This window comes from Brienomyrus brachyistius, chromosome 2, assembly GCF_023856365.1.
Source record: "Brienomyrus brachyistius isolate T26 chromosome 2, BBRACH_0.4, whole genome shotgun sequence".
NCBI classification, from domain to species: domain Eukaryota; kingdom Metazoa; phylum Chordata; class Actinopteri; order Osteoglossiformes; family Mormyridae; genus Brienomyrus; species Brienomyrus brachyistius.
The window spans coordinates 5,549,693-5,576,482 of record NC_064534.1 but is presented as its reverse complement, the minus strand read 5'-3'; the positions used below and the strand labels follow the sequence as shown (position 1 = coordinate 5,576,482).

At 41.9% G+C, this 26,790-nt stretch overlaps 1 protein-coding gene across 2 annotated transcripts; it reads left to right on the top strand.

The window, feature by feature from the left end:
• Positions 1-26,790, top strand: LOC125721946 (atrial natriuretic peptide receptor 3-like). Of its 2 annotated transcripts, none has more exons than XM_048998195.1 (8): positions 1-1,004; positions 10,138-10,260; positions 11,341-11,516; positions 17,213-17,348; positions 20,165-20,259; positions 20,470-20,590; positions 20,968-21,052; positions 22,367-26,790. In XM_048998195.1, the coding sequence occupies exons 1-8, from the start codon at positions 314-316 to the stop codon at positions 22,476-22,478; spliced, it is 1,539 nt and encodes a 512-aa protein (XP_048854152.1). In that variant the 5' UTR covers positions 1-313; the 3' UTR covers positions 22,479-26,790. The 2 variants fall into 2 exon arrangements, with proteins under 2 accessions (XP_048854152.1, XP_048854144.1); XM_048998187.1 differs by having other exon boundaries at positions 20,965-21,052.

The window sequence follows — 26,790 nt, the reverse complement described above, 5'->3', positions numbered from 1 at the left end:
AGGCAGCGTGTGTGGCAGCAGGCAGGGCACTTACCATATTTAAACAAGAGGAATTACTAGGGAAACGGGAGCGCTACTAGGGGGGAATAGAAGGGATTTTTAACAAACCGGGAAGGTTTCGGCAGAATAGGGAGGCAGGATCCCTCACATCACATCCTTTAAATCTTAAAAAGAGAGGAAAAAAAAGTTTAAAGACGAAACATTTCTAAATTTCTTTAATTGCCTGTTCTCTAACGTAAAATTTTAAAAATCGCAAAACAAACTAAATATTGCATAAGTTTAGTACAGCACTGAACCATAGCTAACTAATAAAATGAGTTTTCTAAGTGCAAACCTGTCATGTCTGTTGCAATGCTGTGTCTACGTCTCGTTCCTCCTGTTACCTGTGTGGACAAGTGCATTCAATGAGGACATCGAGGTGTTGGTCATTCTGCCAAAAAACAACTCCTACTTGTTCTCAATTTCGAGAGTCACGCCAGCTATAGAGTATGCACGGAGGAAATTGAGATCCGATGTAGGACTCTACTCAGGATTCAATTTCAATGTTCACTATGACAATTCCGATTGCGGCAACGAGGCACTTTTCAATTTAGTGGACAGGTCGTGCAAGAAGAAGCCAGACCTCCTTCTCGGACCCGTGTGCGAGTACGCCGCCGCGCAGGTGGTGAGGATGGCGTCGCACTGGAATATCCCCGTTATTTCCGCAGGTGCTTTAGCTACGGGTTTCAGCAACAAGGAGAAGGAGTACTCGCATCTAACCAGGGTGGCTCCTTCTTACCTGAAGATGGCGGAGACCTTCTCCGCGATGTTCCATCACTTCGGCTGGAAGACGGCGCTTTTCATCTTCGACGATGACAAGGAGGAAAGGAACTGCTTCTTCACCTTGGAGGGCGTCCACAACATCCTGCACTCGGAAGATTACAAAATAGACATCTTTGAAATTCACCCCAAAGATTACAGAGTGGATACCGAGGAGATCATAAAGTACATCTACGAAAGCGAAGGTTCGTTCTCCATAAGTTCTCAAAGTTGCGAGTGACGCTGATGTCTCTTATCTGAAAGTTTAGTGGCAGGTGATAGCAAATGATTGTAACTAGCAAAACACGGTTTGTATTGATCCGAGTCAGATCAGCACTAATGAGGCATCGGTGATTTTGCAGACAGATTTGGTATCTCATATTAATTTGCAGATGTGCAAGCTTATTCGATTAATTAAAGTAATTAACTGGGAGGACAATGCGTCGCTCGGGGGTAACCATGCATGTGACCAAAGGTTGATCAAATAACTGACCTGAAAAAGTTACCAGGATGGTTAATGAATCAGCTTCCCGTAGGTGCTTAAGACAACGTTCATGATGGAAACAGCGTTTTCTCATCATTCTCGCTTGAAATGTGACCGTTTTTCCATCGATAAAAGTATAATGAAAGTAGATGATCATATGCTCAGAACTGCCATTGGGGGTTTCATGTCTAAAAGCTTTGATTTTTCTACTACATATTGGAGCGCTACTGAGCTACTACGAGCTTGTATAATTACTAAGGATCGAAATACATGTAGCGCCTCTTGGTAACAGGTGCATATTAAACCACATGTGTGTATAGAAAGCAGCGAGCTCCTAGGATCGTTTAATGAATAACCGCAATTCTTTTATGTTTTTTCCAAAAACTCTGACTTAGAAAGTGAGTTGACAGGCAGTCGACGCAATTAAAGAAAAAAAAGCAATTGGAAACTGAAGATGAGTTTAATCGCAGTTTAATTTTAAGGGTTTTTTATTTTGTTTGAGATGTCACTCATTGAGCAAGCATTTTTGAACCGGAATGCCTCTCGCCTCCCGGGAATCCGAGGAGCGTAGAGCTCCTTTCAGTCTCGCCCAGGCCACCCCATTATCATGCTTTTAGGATGGGCTGGTTCTGTCTCATGCCATTTTACAGTCGTCTTGCCAAAGGGCATTTTCAGAACTTTCAGAACTGCTTCTTTGGGTACCTATATAAGCTTTCACAAAAAAAGACTGCCGAGTTTACAATACAAAGTCGCCTGTGGTGTGTGTAGCTGAGTCTTGTCAGAATCGCGATCTGTAAACTTTAGTGAGTAGCTAATGCTTTGACCGCTTGGCCCCTGAGGCACAGGTCGGCCGGCTCATACCACATACTGCTGTTATCTCCATCGCGATTGTGCTCGGCCCTCAGGGGCTGGTGTAGTCTGACAAACGTGTACTTGTACCTGCCAAACTCAACAGCGCAGAGAACTTTTTCATGGTTGGATCTGAGGTTGCAGCAATGGCAGTTGGATAATTACTGTGAATGTATAAGAAAGTAATTAATAAAACTGAAAACACAAATTTGTCCGCTATCTCTGACCATTAAGGTTGGTACAGTTGTTATACTTACGAAATACTTTCAGAGATTCAGATACTTGATTTCCATGACAAGATACTGTTAAGTTAATGCATGTTATAATTCACAGATTATTTATGTGTAGGGCATGTCTGTATTTATGCTAACCAACATACAGTAAATAGCTCACAAAACCATATAATAACCCATTCATGCTATATGACAATTACAAATGCAATTAGGTTAGATGCCTTAATGTAGCGGAATGAGGCCAATCTCCTGGCAGCCATCCAGACATATGGATCCAGTTCTTTAACTGCTCTGTCCCCTGCTGGCCCACTGTAGCATCTAATTATCCATCCCGAGACACTCATGCATAAAATACATGACAATGCACAAGCAGTGGAGCTAATAATGAAGAGAGAGACTGGGGGAAGTTCTCACAAGATCTCCCGGGCAGAGTTGCTGGATCTGCCCAGGCAGAATACCGATTTTGAGGTGGCGGTGAGTAGGAGATTCCTGAGAAGGCTACCAGGCACTGGTCTGGGTATGGCTGGTCACAGCCCTCTGCCTGTCCATGGCACTATGACTGATATTCTTGGGGGGGGGGGGGTGTTATGCAACCCTTACAGGCAATTCTAGTAAATGACTATGAGAGTAAAGGAATTGACACAAACTCATTTTATGTTGTTATCCTTATTTGTAATATTATAAGCCTGATGCTGCATTTTAAACCCATTAACAATGGCACACGCATGTTATTCCCTATGCGGCCCAATTTTTGGAAAATGTAAATCAATTTTGAAAATCCATTGGCATGTGTGCCTAGTGTCACGAATTGATTATTTTTAGATCGTTTTCCAACTACAGTTGATAGTCTTCTTGGGTAAGAATCCCCCAACTCTGGATCATGTCCTGCTGTTGCTCTCCAGCTGATTTTGCCTGGGGATCAATTACTGACAAATGGCAAATATTCAAAGCCTCTTCTCTGGTGGTCAGAAGCTGCCACATCTCTTCCCTTCCCAGAGAAAATGTGTAATTGAAGATTTACTTCTTCATTTTCCAGCCCTTTAAGGTTTCCTCTGAAACTCTGGGTCTTTGTTCTTCTGAAGATCTTTAGCAGACTAAAGCTGGTTCTTTTTGACACAATACCTGCTTATCTCTCCTTCTGCTCTCCCCTAAGTCCGTCTTTGCGATCCCAGCAGCTTGACGCTGTCACTGCCGTCTGCGTTGAGTCTGGATTTTACAAAGTCGTTTTGTATAATCTGACGATGACCTTATGTCTACGTGTTGTCTGCAGGATTAATAGGGTGTTTTGCTGCAAGCTCAACCTGGTCTTTGGAATGATTTTCTTCCGTGTTTGCATAATACCCCACATAGCGTTAAATACTAAATGCCAGAGTGCTCGGTTTTGGAGGGGGAGTCTGACGGGTGCTGTCTGGATTGTGCCGTGCTCTTTCCACTTAGTTACAACAGTACTCATAGGGACACGTTGACATTTTATTGTCGATTGTGTTTCACTGATTTTTTTCCCTGATATTGCTGATTTTCGAATTACCGATGTACAACCTGGGCAGGATGACAGGCCATCACTGGACTCATACACGCGTACACCGAATCATATGCTTTTGGCAATTTAGAGACGCTGATTAGCCTAACGGCAAGTCTTTGCACTGTGGGAGAAGCTCATGTCACATGTTGAGGACATTCAACCCCCCCCCCCCCCCCCCCCACACACACACACACAGGGAACGGAGATGCTTAAAAGTGTTAAATCCCTAAAAGTGTTAAATCTGAAAACCACTGCAGAGTGTCTACGGAGGACAGTTATTGGTGTCTTTGTTCACATCCTTTTAAAAACTGGTTGCTTAGAGACTGATAAGCTTGAACACTGATACAAACACTGGATTCCAGCTTTTTCATTACAGTGTATCTCCCCTCACTGGAGAGTCACATTAACTTTACGTGTATCTTACTTATGGTCCTTCCCTCATCACTTCAGTTCATTTCTATCTGTTATTGTCAGTGCTTTGGGTTTGAAGATTTATGGAGGAAACCGGCCCATGCACCATATTTGCAAAAATAAGGTCCCACGTCACTGTTAGGTTTGCTTCTGAAACTTAATTTAAAAAATTTATCATGCCCCATTTTTTTGGGGGGGGAGGGGCATGCAGATGAGATTATTTTGGTGAGTGTGAACCACCTGAATGTGACCCAGTGTGACCCAGTGTGACTGTGCAGTATTTAGATCAGGAACCTAGCAGGTGGTATACCTTGGGCATATACAAATATGTAATTCACCAAACTTAAGTTAATTTTACTCACAATGTATTAATCTTGGCAAAAAAATTAAAAGGGTTAATTAGCCGTTCATAGATAAATCCTTTTTTAATTGCTAATTTGTTTGCCCACAGTAATTATGAGTTAAATTCCTACTGTTTAGCCTCCAGCAATTTCTCTACAGGTCAGGACTGGCTCCTTGTTTTTTTTTCTGTCTTTATTCACTGCGCCCCCTGCAGTCCATCGAATTACACTCAGCGTATCGATTACACAATGGTGTATCTTGCCTGCGGTAAGCGTGTTTCACTGTTGCATCTGGCTTGAGGATTTTCTGGCAATGCGCCTCAATCGATGCATGTGATCGGTCGCTAGGCAACCAGTGAAGCCCGGTAAAATCCACTTTGCAGAGACGGCAGCCAAGGTGCCAGCTGTCTTAAAATGGCACGAAAATGAATTGCAAATAGAGTTTGTGGTCAAAACCCAAAAGTGCTATTGCTAAACTTGGCTTCCAGGATTAATGAATGTAGGCAGATGCGATATGCTGCATACAAACCATCCAGGATGGCCGCTGTTTCATACCCTCTGTTTCCTGGGATTACATTCAGGCTTCCTGTAATCCTGTACTGAATATGTGGCTACGGAGGAGGGATGGATGGATGGATAGTTTGGTATAAAGCGATTCAATCTATTTGGCCCATAAATATAGCTAAATTTATATTTACATGGTCAGGGTGCAACAGTTAAGCCCCAGGTGGGACATAAACCAAAAATGTACTTTCGAATTGCAGGTGAATTGATCGTTTCAGATGGACCTTTAGACAGCTGGGTTTAAATCACAACATATGTTCTAAGAAACAGGGTCAAAGTGCAAGGTATGGTTTGGAAACATCTGCAGCACTGGATCGTCCAGTGATTTACTAGTAAGTGATGCTGGCCAGTTCATATCAGCTGTGACCACTGGGCAAGGTCTACTGATTTCAACTGGATTTATAAACTATATGGTGGAATTAGAGGTGGGATTTTATTACAGAGGACAGCAGCAAATGATATTGCATTGCATAACATCTCAAGTTAATATTAATGACGGTAATTATAATGGTATCTGACATTATTGGGGTGCTTGCTATTACAAGGCTGTTTATGTTTATATTTCGTCATCCGTTTATAGGAGGTTTTTGTGCCACATGCTCTGAAAGGGGACCCTTACAAAATGGGAAGCCCTATTTTCCCTCTCATGTCCGATTCCAAGCTTATCTCTTTCCTGGAGCCTGTATCTGCAGCCCACACTGGCTTGCATACCAACGGGCCTGGAAGTATTTCAAGAATGATAGCCCTGCTAGCTCAGTAGCTCAGGCTGGGTCCGCTACACTGAATTAGTGACTCACGGACAGCAATTTCTGGGCCATCAGAAACATGCAGACTGCGCCTCTATCGCAAGGTCCTGCGGCCCCTCCCCCCCGGCCCCGGGACAGACATGGGGTGAGGTCACAGGGGGACTCACTGATTCAGATGATAAGGTCGGCCTCTATGCATGAATCATGCTCCTTTTATTCCCCCCATCCTAAGAAACCCTTGAATTGCCACTGTCCTGCCAAGACTGGAGGGTGTCCAATGTACACCTCCAGGAAGAAGGCGTGGAATCCATCTCGCAATGTGCGTCCATAGTGGCACCAACACGAATGTTACATAATTATTATTTGTATGATTAAGTATCACCAAATGTCACAGAGATACAGCAATGGCAGAAAAATAGGGTTTTTTTTTTCGTAGGCTCTTCAATATTTGATGTCCAAAGGGAAAAGGAACAGTGTGAATGTGGGTCTCCCACTGAAAGGTCCATACATTAAATGTATTCACTTAGTCAACTGTTCAGTTCACTCGTCTCGCACTCAGATTTTGAATTACGCCCTTCGATTCGTTTAAACGCATCTGACGCGCTCTTAAAAATGGCAGTCAAACATGCAAATGCAGTAATTTTAACATTCATAGATTCAAAGCTGGGGATATTGACATTGATTTCTCATTTGTTAAAACACAGAGCATGTTCACAATTGGTTGTTACTCCGTTTTGAAAGGAGTTACATGGTATCTGTAAGTTAATTGTTCAAGATGAGCTATTGGGGGTGTGTGGGCCAGGCGTATGTCTAGACCCTGAAAAGGCCCTTTGTGGCCGAGTTGTAACCCTCAGCTACTCTGTCTGATCCTCTGTGGTCAATAAATGGCTCTGTGGTATTGGCATGATGGTTCAAGATGTAGCAGAGTTTCTAGATCACAGTCAGGGCCCTGCAATGAAAGGGTCAACAGAGATACATTTCTGGATGATCTCTAAGGACTTTGCATGCATCCTGCCATGCCTTCCAACAAACCAAGATTGCATTTATTTATTGATTTGTTTGTAAGGGTAGTATATAAGGAATCCTGAAAGGTTTTCAAGCTTGAAGTACTGCAAAACAATTTCCCTTTAAGCAGAAAGGCTGTTTCATAGAAGGAACAAGGATTAAACTTGGTCATTTATGGTTATCAGGTTCAGAAGTAAATTTAAGAAGATGGTCATATTTTAAAAGTTTGTATGACCTTTTCTTCAGTTCATGGAGAAGACGGCACACACCATTTTCTACATTGGGGAGTCTCTAATAGAGACGGAAGCTTTTATTTATTGAATGGAACGTAATTACTTTGAGAACTATAAGACGATTAAAGTTGGTGGTCTTGGATTTTTCAGCCCGAGGAGGTCAAAGCAATCCAAGTAGAGTAGACTGGATTCTTATTTGAGTGGATTTATAATGTACTTTACCCTTGAGAAGTATCCCAGCTGAAGTAAATAAAATGATGTTATGCAACACCTTAAAAGCCTCATTTATATTTGTAGAATAATCTGAGTGTTGATTTTTTTTTCTGTTGGAGACCTTAAATTTCCATCTTGTTCAGTGCTCTGAGCTGAAGGTCCGTGGATGGACTGGCTGTATGGATTCATTTAAGAATGTGCACGACTGGCACAATATGCCTTATTGTAAAGTGTTGTTCCGATGAAAGAAAAAAAAAACAAATATAAAACACACGTGATAAATGCTCCATGAGGGACGCCTCTTATTCCAGACTGGGGAGGGAAAATTCAGATTTGTGAAATATTGCTGGCCGGAGCGGATTCACTGGGGAGTCGACACAGGACCGGTAGTGTGTAGTACGCTCCGCAATTAAAAGCTAGCATAGTGAAGGACTGCTGAGGTGAAGCTTGTCCCGCTCGGTTTCAGGGTATTTTTGGGAGACTCGCTACAGTGACAAAGTTGTGCGGAATGTTCCAGAGCCTCAACCGTCCTATTTACGGACCCGCTTTATTTCAAAATATCCTTGTTTGTTTGTTTATTTATTTATTTTTAACACATATTACTTCTGAGAGATTTCAATGCCGACGCTGTATTTTCTGTTTTATAGACTTTCCTCCCGATAATTTAACCTGGAGTGTAACGTCTGAAGGATTCACGGTTTCTTGTCACTTTGATTTGTGTTAGGGTAAGATGTACCCATTTCCCCCATTGAAAGCCAGGTTTAAAATGAACCATCAGTTATTTTTGTTCTTTAGCTCGTACAGACTTATGTCACACTCTGCTTTATGTGCCTCCCAAGCTGTTAACTTACGTAAAAAAATACGTGTGACTTACGTATAATGTCATAATTACCTGTTTGGATAGCCTATTAGCTACAATACGTATCTCAAATGGCAAAACTGATGTGCACAAACAAACGCAATATATATATTTTTTAATTATGCTTATTACAAGACTTATTTAGAGAGATAAATAGTAAAGAAAGGAAGAAAATTCATTAAGTGCCTGGTAGATGCATTACTTCTGTGTGCCAGGGAGTGAGACTGAGGACAGGGGGTTGACTGCTCACTATAGGAAAGTGTGCAGTAAAGTGTGTATCGGCCTATGGGGTAACCCTAAAACAGGGGGGCTTTGAACCAATCACCTAAGTGCGCTGGTTTCATGGCTGAAGCCGCCTAAGGTGCTTCTTAAACACAAACCTCGCTTAAGAGTCTGTCTGGATCTCTGCCACCAGCCCCTACTGACTCTTACTCATTAGCAACACAGACATATTGGTACAAAAATAGCGACGTCATCATTACTGCTGGCATGCACCAGGGGAATATCAGTCCCGTCATATTGTTGCTCCTTCATTTTAAAAACATTTACTTGTATTTACATTACCTGGATATTTTACAGGGCAATTTGCTCTCTTGTTAAGGGAATTGTTTAGGAGATTCTGTAATTATAATTCCCATTTGAGGTAGTTACATACTTCTCTTCTGACCTGAGGAGGAGTAAAATCGAAAGGTGAAATATTTTTATTGACTCTGACTTTTATTGCTGTTAAATTATTAACATAATATTTACATTCATCACTCAAAAAAAGACCCTCATTAATTCAGTGTTTGATATGGAAACAGTACAGTCTTTGTAGATGATTAAAGCAATTAATCAGTCTTGACGTGGTTCTGACTACTAAATAAATTTGCCTTTCTGGGGAAACTCGGGGGGAGCAGAATTATATTACTTTATAGTTTCTGTGTGTATTTACTGAAAAGTACACTAAGCTGATTTATATAATTGTATGACATGCTGAAATGTATTCTATTATTACATTTAAGAAATAAACAGAGCCCTATAAATTAGTTTTTTTTTCAATAAATAGAGTTTATGTTTGTCTTTGCAGATGATGAAGTTCAGACCACATCTCCAGTTTGATGTCTGCCATTAGTTCACTGGCCTGGACTTTTTGCATTTACTTGTTACAAAACTATAAAACAATCTTATAAAGAGGATCCATTCATAGGAATAAGCTGCCAAACTGTGATGCTTGGTGTTGAAATTCCCATATAATATTACTTGCAGCCCCTTCCCAGTTCGCAACACAGTCTGCAGATTTCCCTGCTCAGACTCTCTACTAATCCTGGTAATTATCTAATTAAGAGGTGTTTGAGCAGGGAAATCTGTGTTGGATTTTTGCCCTTCAGGATTGGAATTGGGGGTGTCTCCCTTAGATACTACATTAGAATTAGGTGACCAGTGTTGACACACCACAGCACACATTGCACAACAAGGAAATGCGTCCTCTGCATTTAACCCATACGTGACATCGTGACATAGCAGGGGGCAGCTAATTCAGTGGCCAGGGAGCAGTGCTTGGGGGCGGTATCTTGCTCAGGGTACCTCAGTGGTGCCTTGCCGGTCGGGGATTCAAACCAGCAATCTTTCAGTTGCAATTGCGCTTCCCTAGCCATTAATTCACCACTGTCCACTGCCAGTTAAGTGACATAGGCGACCTCCTAGGGGGCCATATTCTCATTTCTCAGCTGTGGGGTGCTGGCTGTGACGACCAGCACCGATTAGATGTAATCCGGTCTGTAAGCAAGTGTCCCTCTCCAAGCCGAGCAATGTCGACCCACAGCAGTAAGCATCTCCGACAGTTCTTCCTTTACTCTCCGTGGTGTGACTGACCTGCCATACGCCATTCCTTTGACAGTCGTCATAATGTGTGCGGGCGCCAATGTCATCCGAGACATCATGCTGGCCGCCCATCGACGGATGCTCACCTCCGGCACCAACGTCTTCTTCAACATCGAGCTCTTCAACTCCTCATCGTATGGTAACACGACCCGCAGTGCCATCTCTCGCCTCGACACGTTTGCTGGCCCTGTGACCTGCCTATCAAGACTTTCCGAATTCTACAAACAAAACAGGAATGAAGACGCGTACAAAGCAAGACTAGTCAAGAGTAGAGTTGGGTACAGTGTAGACTGTAAATGAGCTTTAGCCAGCTCCTGTCTTTTTTGGTTACATGAGATGATGTGACATCCTTCTCCTCTCCACCACCTTCATTAAAAGAAAGAAAATAGTAGTGAATAAAAAATAATGGTGGTTACTTTGAGATCCAGGAAGAATATACACTAGTTTTACAAATGTAGGGAGATAACATTAGAATTAGTAATATTAGCAGTAGATGCAAAATCGGCAATGTTTCTAAATGCCTTTTACTGGGTGCAAAATGTTTCACCCTCTTGACACTTCACTTCTTACTGGTTGCAGTATGTACCCTCAAAATGACCAGTGCAAGTTCACGTTGGATCTCATCAAAGTACCTAATAAATTTCTCAGTCAAAAGAACTGAACTCCTAAAGCACACTGCTGTTCCGCCACGGTTCTGCTTCAGTGCTTTTTATTGGGTACCACAAAAAAAAACAAAAAGATGACACAATTTCCCTTGACCTGAGGAAAGAGGGGAAAAAAAATTATGCGGACCCTCGAGGGCCTTTCACAAGGCTGCTGTCGCCTCCCACTTGTGCTCCTCTCATCTTCCCTGATGTTTGCCAAGCTGTTTGACCCAGAAAACCTCTGTGTCACAACCATAGCAACCATCATAGGAGCCTCTGTAGCAACCATGTAGACCATCAACGAGGAGGTGCTTTAGAACAAGATGTGAGGGCCGCAGGCAGGGCATAATCAATAAAAAATCCAAGCTGTAACTACAGCTACATTTGCGCTATTCCTTTCATTTCCTTCACGATTTACATTTATATATTCTGGAATCAAGCTGTAATGATCGGCAAAAAAGCAAAGTCAGACGTTCAGATCTGTAATAAGCCTGTTTCTGCATATAATACTTAAAGTATTTGGTTTTAGCTTCCAGGATATTGTCCCTCTTTTATGTCTGAGTGCTTTGTTCCAGGGAACGGGTCTTGGAAGAGGGGAGACAAATACGACGCAGAGGCTAAGCAGGCGTACGCCGCCCTCAACACCGTGACGCTCCTGCGCTCCGTCAAGGAGGAGTTCGAGAACTTCTCCGTGGAGGTGAAGAAGGCCTCACAGAAGGCAGGAGTCTACGGCTACGAGGACGGGGACAATGTATGTCAGCTTCGCTTCCTCATGCCTGCAAACCCATGAACCTCGCTGGACCTGCTGTCCGTATTTTAAGCAAAAATGTTCTTCCTAGTACAATGTTATATAAAAGTGATGTGTTCTTTCCCTGTATGTTTGAACCTTGTCAGGTTAGAAGATGTCACATTACACATTACACATCAGGTACTTGCATGGTAGAAGTACGCTCCGTGTGATATATGCATTTTGAGGATCTCTGGTGAGAACACGAGGGATTAATTGTCACAGTAGCATGCAAATTCAGTACCTCCCAACGCTGAAGCTAAGAAATAGTGTAACAGTCACTTTTGCTTATTACTTGATTGTATGTTCAGTCTCGTGGGCGTCATGGATTCATAGGTGTTGTCATAGTGTTGAGGACGATGGCGGAGATGTAGGATTCTGTGTGGTTTGGAAGCGCATGCCTGGGGAGATACAGATGGGCTGGTCGACCGCCATTGTGTCAGCACTCGTCGGAAACTATGGCAAGCTGACATACGGGGCCGATGGAAGCCATTATGCTGGAACAAATGGCTGTCGATGGATAGAGGCCAAGATTGATGGCCTCAGCTGGGTGTGGCGGTTGGGACCAGCCTAAAGTAGGGATGCGGAAAAAGGCCAGGGGTTGTGGCCAAACTGGGAGCTGCTGGTTGGGATCTTAGGGAATGGTGAAAGAATGCTGTCCAGTGAACCATTTCAGTGTCATTTCAGATCAGAGCGCAAATCGGATCAGATCAAATCACATGCAATTCATTTATTGTGTAGCACACAGTATGGCCTCCTGTGCACAGTGGAAGCAGAATGCAAGTATTCCATTCAGATGTACAGCAGGACAGGAAGGTCTATGTTTTCTGAAGCATTTTATATAACAGTTCGATGGGAGGGGGGGTCGTATGTAGGTGTGTGGTGTATTAATGACTCCTCCAAATGTTGTCAAGAGAGACGTTGCATTTCCATTTGACCCATGAATTGGGACACTGACGTGGAGAATGGGTCTCCCTCTTGCCTTTCCCGGTAGTTGGGATACGTTCTGTGGTTTTTCAGCATTTGCATACGGTTTTTTTTACGCAACAAGATCTCCAGGATTTTTTACCGCGAGAACTTGGGCCCATTTTGACAAATTCTCACTGTTAGCTGCCTGGAGGAAGAGAAACATCAGACTATGACAGGTGTGTCCAGGCAGCTCTGGGCTGCACATCCTGTGGATTAGAAAATGTGATTGTTTTCAAAATCCTTTCACGTTTGAACTATGCAAGTGTAAGAAAATACCTGTTGTTATGATACGAGTAAATCGCCTAGACCAGTGTTTCCCAATCTGGTCCTTGGGGATTCACAGACATTCCATGTTTCTGCTTCCTCCTGGGGAGCTGGGAGAGAGCAAACATGTGGACCGGCTGCTGGTCCCCGAGGACCGGACTGGGAAACACTGTGACCTAGACGATCAGATAATGAATGGGTGGATTATTAAAAGCTGACCATACAGTGGCAAGTGAGAATGTGACGGATGAAGGAGCCGGCTTATCATTCTCATCTCTGTGAGCCACTGCGTGTAAAATGACATTCGAAAGCAAGCAGCAGCGAGAGAGGTAAAGATATGGGACAAAGACTCATTCAGACAATGCCTATGGCCAGCAGATCACAACGGGATGACTGTCTGGGCCGGATAATATCTTTGGCACAGTCCTGCTCACTTTGGCCTTTCCGTCTGAAGAGGAAAAACCCGAAAGCAGGCGTAATCCCAAACATCTTGCCAGGAACATTTAATATTTCAGCAGTCGATTTCCCCTACCCAAAATATTTATACGCAACGACAACCAGTAGGTGGGTGTGTTGGATTAGCACACTTGTAGATGCGCGCTCCATTCAGGGCCAGTTGTAGAGAAGTTCTTGAGAGCTACAGGATTTCATCTCATGCAGAGAGTTTTCTGCCTCATGCATTGTGAGGAAAGAAGAGGGGTCTCTCACTCTCCCCAATCCCCAAGTAAGTTTTTAATCTCACTATTCCGAAATGTGAGCCCCCCCACCCTGAACTGCAGATGGATACTGCTGGTGCTTTTAACATGAAACTGAAAGAGTGGAAACGAAACAAATGAGTTGAATGACATCTAAACAACTAAAAACTGCTGCAACCCCCCCCTGGAATGTGGTGGCTCACAAACACTGCTTGTGGCCAGAAGATCCATTGATGCTGCTGTTGTACCTTTGGAGGGGAAAAAAATACCCTCTGTGTACAGTTAATATGCAAAATGATAATCACTCATTTTGGATTATAGTAAAACAAATTGATTATTGTAGAGGATTCGTACATTGATCATGCAGCATTCTGTGGCTGTTCCTTGTAGCCCAGGGGCTGTATCAAGCTACTCCTTTGCGGTAACAGACGTTTTTCTGAATGTTGCTGCTGTTCTGGCAATGCCCATATGAACATTAACCTGTGTCAGTACAGGGAGCCAGATTGCCGCTTTAAAAAAAAACCTTCCGAAGGCCGAACGACTTTCCAGTAATTACGCTCATTACAACTCGTTTCCCAGCAGACACGCTGATTGGCGTATAAGCGTTTAATTGCACACGAAGGGATTTGAACTATGGGAAGTAATTTTTTAAGTAATGGAAAGTTTCCTAATTGATTTAGCTCTTACATATTTGAATGTACTTTTAGTTTTTTTTTTTTAAGGTGGGCGACTGCATACGACGTCAAGACATGAAACCGACGCTTCTTATTCAAATTGAAAAGTATTCGATTTTGATACTGCTTCAGGGCAATGACTTTTACTTTGAAGGCAGGAAAGATGAATCACCTGAATGGCCACAGGATCCTGTGTCCCCAAGTTTGTTTTGCTGTGTGTGACCACACGGAGCTTTTTGTCCTCCTTGTAAGGGCTCTTTATGTCGCCTTAGGTCTTGTTCCTGATAAATACATCTTTCTGGTAATTGAGATAGGTGGGAATCGCAGCAGGTTCCTTCTGTCTCCTGCATTCCCTCTCTTCTGTTTTGTCTCCCCATAATATTGTTTTGTTTGCCCATTGTCCAAATTCTTCATTCTGTTACATTCACCCATTGTCTGAATTCCTCATTCTGTTTAGTGCACTCATTGTCCAAACTCGTCATTCAGTTCAGTTCCCTTCAGGCGGAGGAATGGTGATTGTCCTCTCTGACAGAAACGCTTGGATTCACGCTCACATAGCCAACATTACTTACGACAGCGAGGCACTTCCACAATAACACCTGTGGTGAAAGTACATATTTAGTGCTTCTTGGAAATATTTTCTTGGGTTAAATAGCAGTGACTTCTGACAGTCTTAATTTAAAACAAGCATTGTTTTCACTTTTTCAGTTATTAGGTTGAAGCAGGAGACTTTTTGCCACATGGGATGATTGTTGTCCAGCCATTTGCTGCTCTGTCGATTTCCCATCATGCAGCAGCTGCTCCTTCCTTTGTGATTTTTTTTTTCCACTGTAGTGAAGAAAGTGACGAGTCATTGCTCATTTTAGTGCCGTTCCCTAAGACTAATCAGGCGAGAAGGCAGGGCCAAAACTCTCGAGCAAACACAGTACACAGTGGGTCTGCAGAGGCAAGAAACGCTGTATAAAAGGTCTTTGGCAAGTCACGTATCCCATAATGATGCTGACATTTTTGGCAACATTTTTCAATCATGCTGGGATTGGCAGTGCAATACCCTCCGCTTTTCCTAAAAAAAAAAAAGAGAAAAGAATAAAATAAAAAAATACAGGCAGTAAATTCCAGCTCAGTCCTGCTCAGTCCTGAGATGATTAAGTTAAAAGAGGAATCCATAAATTCATCCACCTCAGGCTGCCACCCATCGGAATCTGTCCTTCTGTGATGGATTATGCCTTAGAAGTCTGTTGTGATGAAACATAAAGCCATTTAATAGAAACTGGAGGCATCGTTATTTAAGGTCAGTTCTCCAGTTCTGTAGCTGTGAACCAGCAGGGTGCTCTGTGTGAATATCTCAGCTGACCGCATCATCAATGTATCCAGTTTAGGTACAGCGTGGGTCACAGCGTTCTAGTAGTGTGAGGTCACGTGACCTGCCACGTGTGTAGTGGCCATCTGCCAGCCTGGGGCTGGAAACGGCCAAGGTGGGGCCGGACTCCCCTAGTGGACGTCCGAGTGACTCGCACCGTGAGCGATACCCTCTGGCTAGAAGGAGCTTGTTTCGGAGTTGGACACATTCTTTCCCTTCGATGTTTCCTGGCACGTGCAGAGAAGAAGAGGGGTTATAGCTGACCTCATGAGACAACGGAGCAGAAATTCTTAATGACATGTTTTCACAGGAGACCCTTGTGTGGTCCTCATGTCTCGCCTGCTACTTAACCAGTTCCTATCGATTGCGTCTGGTTTTTTAATATCTAAGGCATTACTTTTCACTTATTTCCTTCCTTCCTCCCCTAGAAACTAGAACCCAGGCTTCACACGTTGTAATGCAGGCTTGGCAGTTCCCTAAACCTTTCTTGCCTTTTTTGCCAAGAGCAGAGGAAACATTTCAGAGGGATGAATTTGTCGAATTTGAATTTGAAACAGTGAATCGTTCCGTTCTTCCATGACGACACTTTAGCACAATGGAGAGGGACTGAAATCGACCAGCCACTTGTGTTTGCTGTACAGACGTTTTAATGACGACGCACCTTAAAACTCGTGTCCAGGACTGTACTAAGAGACTTGGTGCCTGGAATAGAATAATACATTGTGCATAGTTCTGGGCCTGGCAACCCATCATTCTTAAAGGTTTGGACATTACATCACCCTGTGGTGATTTACCTCTGGCAAGGTCACTCCGGAGGTTGCTGTGGTGGATCCATGCAGGATGTGTTGTGGTCTCGTACCTCCAGGGTTTAGTTTTATAGCTGCCTTCAGCTCTGTGTGTGGCGATTGCTTGGGGGACTTCAGTTTCTATAACCTATTCTAAGATGTACATTTTATGTGGATCTGTGTATATAAAAGTGCAAGTGTGTGTGTGTGTGTGTGGGGGGGGGGGCATTCAGGGTCTCTGCTGCCTTGGTCCTTGTCCTTTTTGGAATTGGTTGTAGGAAAACGAATCTACAGCCCTATGTTTGATCACCGACATTTATCTAGAAATGCAAAGCCAGAAGACCAAAATTCTGTCATATTGGGAAATGTTATTATACATGATTAGCAGACCTTTACATTGGTACAATGTCTATACATCACTATATACAAAATGGGTGTCATTATGTTTACTGCATGTGTGTGACTGAAATATACATGCATGGTATATATGATTGAAAATGAATCGACTTGGCAGTGTAGTGTTATTCTGTGTAGTATTGTCCTTAGCTGTGCATTCCCGGGCACATAGTTACATTGAAACTCGTGTGTATGTTATCAAATGCTATAGGAGTGATCTGTTGTATCAGAAATGTCGAGCTCAGTAATGGGATAAAGCAGGAGTGGGGAAGCTGATTGGCCGAGGGCCGGAGTGGGTGGGGCTTTTTGGGATGACATCTCAATCAGCGAATAACTGAGGGTCCCCAGGACTGGAGTTGAGAATGACTGCTTTATTATTGGCTGAATGAGAGGTCACCCTAAAAACCTGGACCAACAGCGGCTCTCCAAGGATCCGGTTTGTCGCCCCGGGGATAAAGGATGTAGGGTGAAGCAAAACTCTGTGCTTGACCAGCTTGGTTTTTGGGATTCGTTCCAGGTGAATATGTTTGTGGAAGGATTTCATGATGCTTTGCTCCTGTATGCCCTGGCGCTGGGGGAGGTGATGAAGAATGGATCCAACAAGAAAGATGGAGCACAGATCACACACCGCATGTGGAACAGAACCTTTGAAGGTAAAACCTCGTCATCCTAAAGCCAGTGGGGGTGTGAGAATGTTGTGTCGAGTGTGTGATTGATAATTTATCCATGTCCTCTTTGTTAAACCTATATCTTTGCAGAGGACCTGATCACATGACATTTGATCCATTACTGGCTGGAATAAAATCTGTAGGAGATATGAATGACCTGGCCTTCGGAATCCCAGGAGCCGCTGCACATCAGGGAATATGATTATGATAAATTTGAGCAGGACTATTGTCAGATGAAAAGGTGTCAGTTCGCAGTTAATACTTGTGAGTCAGAGAGGTCAGCCATTCAAGGAAGCCTGTCTAAGACCATGCTGATATATACAGTAAGACATACTGTGTTGTATGCAGTGGCTGCGATTCCTGGAGCTGTTAGCTGAATTTTCGCAGCCTGAATGCTTGTAGTTGCTCACGGTCTCATTTCCATGCTCAGCTCCCTGTATTCTGAGGACATCTTTAACTGCGTCACTGCAGGTACTGCGACACACTGCAAAGCTGCTGTTTTACCGTTTGCCATGGTAACGGGTCGGTGAGTCTAATGGACTTACCCTGGTGTGCTGGATCACGGCCTTTGGCGGTCGCCGAGGAAAGTGGCACTGACCTGTGCACCGGTCTCGGATGTGGGATAATTGCAGTGATGTAACACTCTGAATGTGAGGCCATTTGTTACTGACCCCCATCAACACAGTGCTCTCTCTCATCCATGTTGCAACTATATATTTGGTTAGATATGTGATTGATCATCACTGAGCCAATAAAACATTGACATTAAAACAGTGACATACCAGGTTAGTTCTCCTATTAAAAGTTGAAAGCCTAATTAGCACTAATTAGCCTAATTAAGCTTATAAATGACTGTTTTTCCTCAGTCTCCTGTGCATTGCATTATGCAAAGTCTACTTCATCTTCCATTGCATGACTTTCGACTTTCCCACTCCTCAGCCTCTCTGGTTTCTACGCTGCTAGTTTCCCACCAGAAAGTTCTCCTGCATACTTACTGTACGTGTCCAGGTAACAGCCAAAACTGTTAGTCTGCAGCAGAATCACACACTGCCCTGTGTGTAAAAATACTCAACATTGTCAAACGTCCAGATCTGACCGTGTAAGAGACCCTCCGTCTTCCACCTTTTTATGCCACTTACACACACAATATACTTATTCGTCTTTAATGTACAATATGATTGTAAATCCTGTACAAGGAGCTTTTGGGCTGAGTCTTGCTTCTTGGGAAATCTGGGTCTGTGATTCTACAGAGGAGTATTATTTTCTTGTCCTAGTACAGATAATTACTGTTTTGTAGTACATGGTCAAAATTATTGGGTTAAATCGTTTCATATTCCAGTATCATTAGGATGCACATCATGTTAATGAGATTTGTTTGGTCATAGTAAAAGGCTGAAATTATTGGGTAGATGAAGTTTCATGTTTCAAGGCCATAAACGTGGAGTCTGGTGCCGTCCATCCTTTTCCCACCACGGTTTCCCGTGACCCGGTAGTGCGCCACAGATGTTAGTGTGCCCTCCTTGGCATCCTTCCTTTTGCCAAGCCAGCAAACCGCATTCCTGTCTGTTCTTTTAAGACTCTTTAACAGACTGCGAGAGTTTGGACTCTTAATATTCACCAGTAATTTCACCGGCTTTTAAAATGCCAAGCAGAACGAAAGCGGTATGAGACAATCGGAGATGCCCTTTAATGTATGATGACTTTAATTTCTTTGAACAAATCATCGGTAGTCTTCAAAAAATCAAGCCAAATTTGTTTTCTTTTCCTAGATCACAGTTGGAAGTTAGATTTTCTGCAACATTTTCCATTTGACACTGTTTGGCTAGATGATGTCCTATATATGTTGTTCATAAAAGACAAACTTACTATGATTCAGGACGCTGCACAATGTGCTCAGAAATGTTGCAAAGTTCCGATGTCCTATATCACGACATGAACGCCTGTATTTCTGCATTGATTCACGGTTCCAGGTCTCTCCTGTTTCTGGTCAGTTAAGATAGCAGATGTCCTGGTGTAGTAAGTTTCTGGAAACAAAGTATGTTGAAAGGAATCGACATTTAGCTAAAACCAAGCCTGCAAATACAGGATGCATTTCGTTTACTCATGACGCATAACAATAGCATAGTTTTTACCTTCTATGATATACAAATGCAAAAACAAAACCATAGGAAATTTGGATGCACAAAGCATGATGGCTGGACTGCTGTGAAATGCACGAGTAAAAACACTGAAGTACAGAACCATCTAAAAGCCACAACAGAGTCACAAAAAGCAACATGAAGTCAGGTGACACTGATGTCATTTTTGGGCATACAATTCACAAGAGGAAACTGAGGGAAGTCAAAAAAAAACACAGTGAGAGGTGAACATGATTTGTTTCTTGCTGGTGAGGTCAGAAACACGCAGAGAAATGTTTAAGAGGCCAAGGCTTTTCCCAGAATTCCCTGTATTGCCCTAGTCCATTTAGCTAGTTGCAAAATAAATGTCTGAAGTCAGTCAAGAGGCTGTATTTCCAGAGCGCACTGCAAAAGACAATGTTTTGTTCAACAGAAAACAGGCTCATATTCTGTTGTTAAAAGAAATGATATTTTAAAAATGTAAAGAATTTTGGAATGCAGACACACGGATGAAATTTCAATTTTGTGGAGCGTTTGCCAACAAAAATGCATGAGATTTCCTGTTGTATTGGATGTCCGGAATGTGTCGACTGCCACCCCCCCCCCACCACCCCCTTGTTTTCGTTGGAGTGCACAAGTCTTGTAGCTAATTAATTTTCTCATTCCTCGCATGCCGTCGAACAGGAATCGCTGGCCAGGTGTCCATAGATGCCAACGGAGACAGAAGTGGAGATTTCTCTGTGATGGCCATGACAGACCACGAGGCAGGCACCTTCGAGGTATATCGCATATCCTTTATATGTTCTCTGCCATAAAAATGTGTTCTGCGTGTATCATACAAATATATTACACTGATCTGTTCAGTTAGTTTAGTGAATGCCCAGCTATGGACTGAAGACACTAATAAATTAAACAAACAGGTCGTACTACTTTTGTAAGATCAAGGATTGAGTATTTAGATTTAACTGCCTGTTGTGCTGTCATTTCAGGTGGTTATGAACTACTTTGGTATCAACGGCAGTATTCAGATGCTGCCAGGGTTCAGCAGAGAACGCTTCACCTTGAAGGACAGACACCGAAACCCTTTCCCGGAGCACCCCAACAAATCATGTAAACCTTCCCTACTGTCCCTCCCCCTGGTTCAAGTGAAATAAGCTGATTCCTACCCTAAGTCCACTTGTAGGTTTCGCCGGCCTACTCTCCTTCGCGGGCAACAAACATGTTTAACTGCTGGCCTTGGCAACAGAAAAAAATCCACTCTTGGCTCTTTGAAAATACTTTCATTGTATCCAAGGTTCACAGGGGAGGTTGTGGCAGTGCATAATTTCTTAAATAGCAATTTTAAAGAGGAAGGTGTAAAAAAAATGTTGAGTACCACAATGAGAGTGATTCTTCCAAAGAGGCCTCACACTACAGTGCAGTGGTATCTCCATCAGAGATGTTTGTTCTTTCTCCTAACTAATAACCCTCCTTTCTCTCCCAAGCAGGTGGACTAGGGGTATCTGCAGTGACAGGGATCATTGTCGGAGCACTTCTGGGCACAGCAATGCTAATATCATTCTACTTTTTCAGGTTAGTTGCCATTTAAGCACTCTTTCAGATCCCTCTTGTTATGATAACCAGAAAGCTCTTCTGCTGGGTTCAGGCTGAAGCCTACGTTAGCTTATCTCTAACATTTATTCCTCTCTAACATGCTCTTTCTTATTTATGACCGAAGACCTCGGAAATGAAACAACACTTCACGTAGGCCCAGTTTTATTTTCTACACCTCATTTTTACCAACAAAACTAAAACATGACTTGGGCCCAAACTGTCGTTTACAGCAAAGTGAACATCCAGGTAGAGGTAGGGTGACCAGGAGGAAGAGGCAGGACTGAAGCATCTTCCATGAAAAATCTTCTGAATCAATAAAAGAGCAGCTTAAAGATGCGAATACTGACATAGGTTCCAGGCCCATTATGAACTGGGTAAATGGTTATGGACAGATATTGGCTAAGACAAAATTCTGCATGTGCAGCCAGTTGTTTCCTGGACAGGGAAGCCGGGGTGCTACAACGAGAGGTCAAAGGTCACCATGAACAGGGTGCCACACCTTTTTAAACTGACTATTGTCTTCGCTTTAATTAATTGGCATATAATAACTAGATATGTTTATACCATCTACAGCTTTATTAACACAAAACATTCTGTGATTATTAAAAAATGAGGTCGTCTTGAATATTATTGTGGTTATTATTGTGAAATACTCTGGGCCCTTTAATATTTATAAAATGATATACTTATTAGTATACCTGTTTTTTTCTAAGAAAAATGTAATGTATGTGAAGGTTTTGGAATGTAAATATGGACTAGTCACCTTAAGCTTTTAGGTATTTCTGTAATAATTATTCATTTCAGTAGTACGGTGCTGTTGTTTTGACTTAAGTAATACTGTATATGCACAGTCACGGTAAATAATTTTGAAGATGGTAGTTCATTAATTGTGGTTCCATCAGGTGTTTCTTCAGAGTCAGATTCCAAGTCTTAATAAATAAAACAGTAAGTAATGTCTGGAATAAAATGGTTAGGATTTGCTCTACATGAAAGCAAGACCACTGGAGACATGTAAGGCTCAGGTTTGGGTCGCAGCCAGGGAACCGTACAACCGTTATGAGTTTCCGTTCTCTGGGTGAGTTCCTTTAACCTTCTTGGTTTTGGCAGACGATCCCCTTTTCCTACCATCTAGTAAGTCTGGTGTCTTGTCATCGGAACGCCTGAGAGAAAATGAAGAGAGGCAGAGGAAACAGTCTGTGTTATTAATGGCGTGTGATTCCCCAGTGACACCTGTTGTAAGATGATAATAACTGGAATTCTCTCACGCGCACTTTCTCCCGTGATTTTCCACAGAAAGAATTACAGGATAACCATTGAGCGGCGGACGCAACGCGAGGACTGCAACATTGGGAAGCACCGGCAATTGCGGGAAGACTCCATCAGGTCCAACTTCTCCGCGGCGTAGAGCCTCCCGCACTGCAGGGGGGGCCCCTGCCAGGGAACCGCCATGGAATGTGACCAAAGACTCTCCAAGCCGGTCGAAGGGACTCCTGTTATTTAAAAACATACTGTAGTGTTGTTATTATTATTTTTTTTAACCTCTATTCGTTTGACTCTCATAAACTCAGGAAAGTTGTACCACTTGCGTGGTGCTGCTTTGCAAGGCATTACGCTTGTTTAGAGAACAAGAGGAGGATGCATTCGAAATCTGTAGGGGCTTTATTTCTTCATGATCAGAAGGCCAGTATCTACACTAAGGTCAGGAGTGGGCTAGCGCTAAGTACAAAGAAACACACACACACACACACACACACACACACACACACACATGTCTGGAAAAGGCATCACCCTCTGAGAGTAACATTGCTAAATAAATTCATTTCACACCCATTGGGTTAAAGTGAGTAACTGGATCATCCTTCATTCTACCAAAGGCTTATTTCATCCATGTCATTCGCACACATTTATAAATACTAGAACGTCTACATGGTGGAGAAGTTTTGACAAAGGAATGTATGTCTTTCTGTGAGTCATGGTGGAATTTTAACACAGCAGTGAAGTGCTGTACGCAGCAGTCCGGCATGACGCCCATGTGTGTATAACACTGTCTGCATGCCGTTATGCCACAGCGAAGGCATCCTGTACTGATAATTGGGGCAAATGGTGTAATTGTGATTGTAATTCCTAAATTGCCTAGAAATGCAAGAACTGAATAGGAGCTGGGCGTCCCAAGTTTGAGTTGTGTAATTAGTATTTTAAGGGAAATGGCACATAATTTAAACATGTCAGAGTTAAAATATAGTTTTATTTATCTCAGGCATATTTTTTAAATCTTCAAACAAGATTAAATTTTTTTTTTCAGATTATACTCAATAAAATGCTTGTTATGGCCCTAATACATTTTTAATGGAAACCTTATTTTTCACCTGGTTTTTGTATTAAAAGAGAAGAATAGTTCAATATTTTGTATGTTGAAAATTATTTTCTTGTCTTACATTGTTTTATGGGATGTAGTTGTAGCATCTGGTAAAGCTTTTATGATTATTTTTTTTGTTTCAGAAAAACAAAACAAAATTCACCTTGTTTTCAATGGACGTTTGGAGTTACTCACCAGACCAGGAAAAGCATGAACATTTTATGAAATCAAAATCTAGTATTTATATATTTGAAGTAATGCGTGAAAAACGGTGTGATACATACTGGTATTTTGTACCTCCAGCATTTTCTTCTCATTTGTCTTAAAAACCAGTATAATGTCAATTAGATGCAATCATTCAATGAGGAAGACGATGACTTATGGAAGGTGCGTGTTAAATGTCGCCTCTTTGCTATCTATCCTCAAGTCGCGTTAAGCACGGCCCTTTTCATTTGACATTTGTGGCTCATTTCACGGCGGCTAGAAAGTCTGGAAACGGAGCCGAAGTTTTACGGAGACTTTATTACCATTAAAGATGTAAGATTAAAGAGCGACAGCTGCTCGCACCAGAGCGGTGAGTTTGTAAGGCGCGGCGCTACCTTTGATGTCTCCGCTTAGTGGGACACCAGTGAATTCCTCTCCTCGCTCATTGAGTTCCAAGTTCCGGTGTTTTTGGCCCTCGTCGTTCAAGGCGTGGAATGAAAGGGCACGCGCGTCCCTCCTCTGGCAGGGGAATAGACGGAAACGCGGCCAGTCGTTTCGGGAGGAGACGTATATCGGATGATATTGATGTAACAATAACGCCCATTATTTCAGCTTCCTGACTGTTTCCACTTTCCCCCCAGAGTCAATTTTGACCATCTACAAAGGGACATTTTTTGTTATATGCCAGAGCAAATTAGGAGGGCTAGATTTTTGGCTGACTTACTTTATGTTTGAGAAGACTTTCTTTTTTTTTATGAGGGTAGTGTCAGTTGGAAAAATAATAACATGAAAAATTTTACCTGCCAAAAATGAGCTGGCAAGATTGAAGTTGGGCTGAACACAGAGGAGTAGTCATTGCATGTCTTACATAAGGTAAATACATTTTCCGAAGCTTTTTAATATGGAATATCCTAGCATTTCGGTATCCAGAGCCTTGGCTTTCAAATGACACGACGTTGAGTGAAATTTCAGTCAGATTTTCAACATTATCATTCTAAAGCTGTTTAGTGAAAGGCTGCCTCTTTATAAACAAAACAGGCATTTGTCCCAGTGCATGCCTGATTCCTCCGAGAATTTAGATGATTTAATCTGACGTGGTTAAGGCCACCCTTTAGAACTCACTTTAGTTCTGTAGTGTTACTAAGTACTTGGAACAAATTGTCTTTCTTCTGCGATTCATCTGTTCCTCATCCAAAAAAACATAATGAAAATCTGGAATCACACAGAAGGATTTAATATGCACATTCTCCTTTTCAATTCCACCTGTTCCTGTTTATTTTGTCCTTTTGTCTGTGTAAGTACTGTAATTCAGCACTTTATGCTTAAACAGGGAAATGTGTAATGCCTGTCATTCGGAGTAACAGTTATTTCCGTTTTTCTATCCATACCGTTGGAAATATTTGCTGTTTGCATTTTCAATATTTTCAGAGCGCTAAAAAAATATGGGTTACTTCTTGCAAGCATTTCCTGGTAATTCCTGCAACCCCGAACAGGTTAAGTGCTTAGAATGTGGATGGATGTATGAATTTTGCGATACCGATTCATAGAAAACAGGAAATGTGCTGACACACACAGCACAGGTTCTTAACCTACACATTCTAGCTCCAGAATGTTAAAAATAAAAAGCGGGAACCATCAGAGCTATATAGTGCCTAAAGTTGAAAAATGTATTTTGCTAGAAAATATTTAAAGAAATATATTAGCACATTAACATCTGAAAATATGTAACAACAGTTAACAATATACATGAATGTGTATTAAGTTATGAAGTATATAGTGAATTTGCATTACATTTATACAGAAGTATATTTCAGTCTTGCCTTCGCAATAGTAACACATACTGTTTTTGCTTTAATTAGCTAGTCTTAATGTCATAAATGTCTCACTTTTACAAATTACCCACAAACCAAAATATTTTACTTTTCCATGTGAGGTTCCATGCAACCATATTACCCAGACCCCCTCAGAAAAAAAAATATATATAACACTCATGCCATTAATCCATTAATATAACTTGGGTACTGTTGCTGGACAGTGGATTTAACATTCACCGTAACAGCATATGGTGTCTTAATACATGTTGTTTGAGTGCTAGATATGTGTTGAAAAGAGGATGGAGGATTTGTCTGTGTCTGACTTTGGCTCTCCCACCCCCTTGTGCTCTTGAGAGATTGGCCACGCCCCTCTGTAGATATTTACTTCCTGTATAGATTCACACAGACACTTTACTTTAACCAATCGGGTTAAAGCGTATGTTTTTAAACCATATTCATAATAAGATGAAAACTCAATGGTATAGAATATATATATATATATATATATATATATATATATATATATATATATATATATATATATATATGATTAGAATCCTGTTCATTTTAACTTCCATTTATTATGTATGAGTGTGTTACACTGCCATAAACTAAGCAGAAGACATTAAATGCTAATGAGAATCTTTGTTTCAGCATTCAGTAAATAACTCCTTCCAGGTATTTTTTACTGTGCTAAATAAGCTTGGTGGTGTTTGTTTTATAAGCTTTTGAAAGCAGGGCTTTGAAAGAATGAAACAGAGGAAAAAATCAGTATGTTTTTTTCGGAACCCAGGGCTCCTGAGATTCATAAACGCGTGAACGTCGGCACGCTGAATAATTCTGAACGTACATCCTGTACATTAACTCTGTTCACATACCTCTAAAAAATGTGAAACATCATGTGTTTGAAACAATTTCAGACTGTATAATATGTATACGTCGAAATATTTGGGGGTTTCCTTCAAGCTGTGGGTCAGGGTTTCATAGATGTGTTGATTTAAAACAAAAGAAGTCATTCCTTAATGTTAAGGAAATGGCTATGAAGAGGATCCACATACTGCTTAGCCTATTGGTGAAATGTTTTGATGTAAGTAAAAATATCTGCATATAATGTGATATTTATTGAAGCCTTATTTTGTAGAAATTTTATATTCCTGCCTGTAGATTTAACCCTTTGGTTTGCTCTTGTATATATTTGACTCTGTTTTGAGAAGTTATTTCTAAATATTTGCCTTTTCATCAGTCATCTGACACGTCTACATTGCTCTGTAAACATTTCTTGTAGAAATATTTAGTTATTTCAATCACCAACGTATATTGACGAATAAAAATGTAAAATTTGA